We start from the raw sequence: 3,030 nt of genomic DNA, 5'->3' as shown, positions 1-3,030 counted from the left end.
ATACCAGGTTTTGCCTTTTTTTTTTTAACATCGAACAGATATGTACAAAGTATGAACAACATGAGGTATAAAACCACAAGACTTTAAAAGAAAACTAGTATGTACAGAAGCAGATATGTATACAATAGGTATCATCTTCCCACGGCTGTGTGCCTCACTTAGGCCCCACAGCTGATGCCAGTTTCTCTCCTGTAACAGGGCCCTATCACTCCCCATATTTTCTTCTCAAACATGAAATCTGTGAAAAAAAACGGTATTAGAGATTTTTAAGGAGAAAAACACATTATTTTTTTTCCCTGCAAATGCAACCATCCAGATTGCGGGGCAAAGTCCTCAAAAATCTGAGAAGGCACATATCAGATCATGTAAGAGCAAAAATCAATCTGTCCCAATGACTCTACCTGATGAAGAGGGGGATAATTTTGGTGGAGAGCACCATGGAAGGTAAAAGGGTATGAGCATAAGGCACTTGTTGGGATGGTCAAATCCCTCCCTGTTTCACAGAACATGTTTCTCTGCTTGCAAAGGGCATTTAAATTAATGTATTTAAACTATGTTTGTTTACACGTACAAAGGGCTTAGTTCTGCAATCCATACTCACTTCCACACTAGCTAGAGAGGAGTTTTGCCTAATCAACAACAGCTGATTCAGACTCCTGTGAGTAAGGACAGGGTGCAGTATTATATTCCAGTTAGAACACTGATTAATGTACAAATATATCTTACAAATAATTAAATACAAACCATGTTTCTTTAACCAAATTAGAGAGCTGCCAAAAATTGACAGTTTGCAGAAAATACATCTTTCTTTCTCTGCTTATTATAAAATGAGTCTATCTGGTGTCGTTTGTTTTTTTTCTTTCAGTGGAACGATGAAAGTTTTCTCCTGTAGCATAACATTCTTCCAAACAAGCCCCTGGTAAAGTGCAAGCTGAGTTAGGGTCCACTCTTCACATGGGGCCATTAGTGGGTAGGATTGTAATAGCCTTTATCGCCTTCAATGTCCACTTCTTGATCAGAGTCCTCGGAGACATCTGACTCCAGGTCCTCCTGTGAGGCTGGCGAGGGGGTGTACTGGGAGCCATCCAGGGAAACCTCCTTACCCTTCTGGTCAGGGGTCGGGCAGCTCTCTGGCCTTTGGTCACTGTGACTATCAGCACCTTCCACTTCTTTTTTGGTGGCCTGGGGGTTCTCCTGCAAAGAAAGAAGCCGGCTTGATACAGAAATAAAGGCCATGGGGCCAGGAGGCCTGGGAATTCCAGCTGTGCTGGGTGGGACTAATACCCTGTGGTTCTTGCAGGAAAAAGCAGGTGTCCCACTACCTCCCTGGGCCTCCTGCTTATAAACCTGCTTGAGGGGGACGGGGATGGGTGAGGGCTCAGCTGCACGCAGGGGCTCGGCTCTGATCCCACTCCCCAGCAGCCACAGGGGCCGCTGCCATGAATAAGGCTCCTCGGTGATGGTTATCGCAGCCACTTCAAAAGAGTCAGGAGCTGCCAGAGCCCAGGAACCTCTGAACTTTTGTCTTTAGCAAAGCAAATGTTTATTATGAATCTACAAACACCAACACATGGCTTCCTCCTGCCCTGATCTTTCTTTAATTGCGCCCAACGGCAGAAGGAGGGAGGCCGAATCCATCAGTGGCCAAAAAACAAATGGGAAAAAATTACTAATTAAGCTAAACCTCAACATTAAAACACTCACCACTGAAAACAAACCAAAACAAAACAAAGTCTGTTTCCAAAGGCAGGAGTAGCCCTGCGTCAGCAGCCATCCGGGGAGCCCAGTCCCCTAAGGGGGCATGAAATGATACTCTTCAGAGAAAGCAGGCAGAGACACGTACCCATGACATAACCTTGTGGGCTCGGAGAAATGGATGTGACTGAATGAAAAGGAGGAAATGACTTAAAATGGCCGAGATCCCAAGCGAGCTCTCCGGACACTGCAGTGAGGGTCAGGCCCCGCCAAGGAGGCACCACCAGGGATCCAGCCTGCCTCTTGCCAGAGTAAAGGGATTTTTATTAAAAAAAAAAATCAATTGAAGTATGGGTTAAACCCTGGGTAAGGTCTCCAAATAAATATATCTAGATCGTAGCACTGTGATTAGTTTTCTTTTCTTATTTTTATATTAAAGGCTGATTAACCAGTAAAACTCGGTCGCCCGTGTTACATGTTCTGAAGGCAGACTCAGGCCACGATGCAGGGATTTTTCACAAATCTTTGAGCCAAGGGGCTTTGATCCATCAGAGTCAGGCAGAATCTGGCCCTCTGGGCCATAAGAAAAAGAAAATAAAAGTTTATCTGCTTGAGCACAATTTCTAAGGGAAGGGAAACAGCTTCAACCTCTCAGTCTCATACTTGTAACTATTTGTAAATGAAAACTAAAAGTTACTAAATTTTCCACGGGGCTGCTCAAAACAAACTAGGCATTAGTACCTGCCTCTCCCAACGTTTGCAGAATAAATCGACTTGTGTTTATTAAGAGAGGGCAATTTAAAAGACCGGTAAATACTCTTCTCAAAAACAACTGCCTAAATAATTTACTGACAATTACTTATCTCCTCCATGTTAATTGGCTAAATAACATATGGGTTTACAAAACAATTACCGTGGAGTTTTAATAGGCGGTGTGTGTGGCATAATTGATATAGGAACTACATTAGGAGCTTTTAACGTTAGTGCTGCCTGAACGAGCCCTCATGGATTCCAGCATGACTATTTGGCTTTTTAATCAAGGTGAAGAGGTTAAACAGCCTTTCAGATGACTTCTGCATACAACCTGGAATAGGCGAGCACGGCATAAGATAAGACAATTAGAATACTTATTTCTATAGAAACGGAAACATTCTCGTACCTGCTTTAGACGCCTCCATTTGGCTCTGCGATTCTGAAACCACGTTTTGACCTGAGCAACGACAACGAGAGAAGGCACGGGGGTAGTCTCGCAGTCGATAAGGGCCAGAAGCGTTACAAACAGAAAGCGAGAACCGGCCCCCCAGACCCCTAGCCCCGGTTCGGCTGGGTCCCCGG

General features: G+C 44.3%; 1 protein-coding gene across 1 annotated transcript; it reads right to left on the bottom strand.

The window, feature by feature from the left end:
• Nucleotides 1-963: 963 nt before the first annotated feature.
• On the bottom strand, nt 964-2,905 carry HHEX (hematopoietically expressed homeobox; the record flags this gene model as incomplete). The annotated part of the gene is made up of 2 exons (XM_009878753.1): nt 964-1,194; nt 2,855-2,905. Coding segments are annotated over 2 exons (282 nt in total), but the record flags the coding sequence as incomplete, so codon positions are not given.
• Between the last annotated feature and the right edge of the window lie 125 nt (nt 2,906-3,030).

Source organism: Apaloderma vittatum, unplaced genomic scaffold, assembly GCF_000703405.1.
Source record: "Apaloderma vittatum isolate BGI_N311 unplaced genomic scaffold, ASM70340v1 scaffold43921, whole genome shotgun sequence".
Classification (NCBI taxonomy): Eukaryota; Metazoa; Chordata; class Aves; order Trogoniformes; family Trogonidae; genus Apaloderma; species Apaloderma vittatum.
Note: the sequence above shows the minus strand (reverse complement) of the source record. Positions and strands in the feature narration are given on the sequence as shown.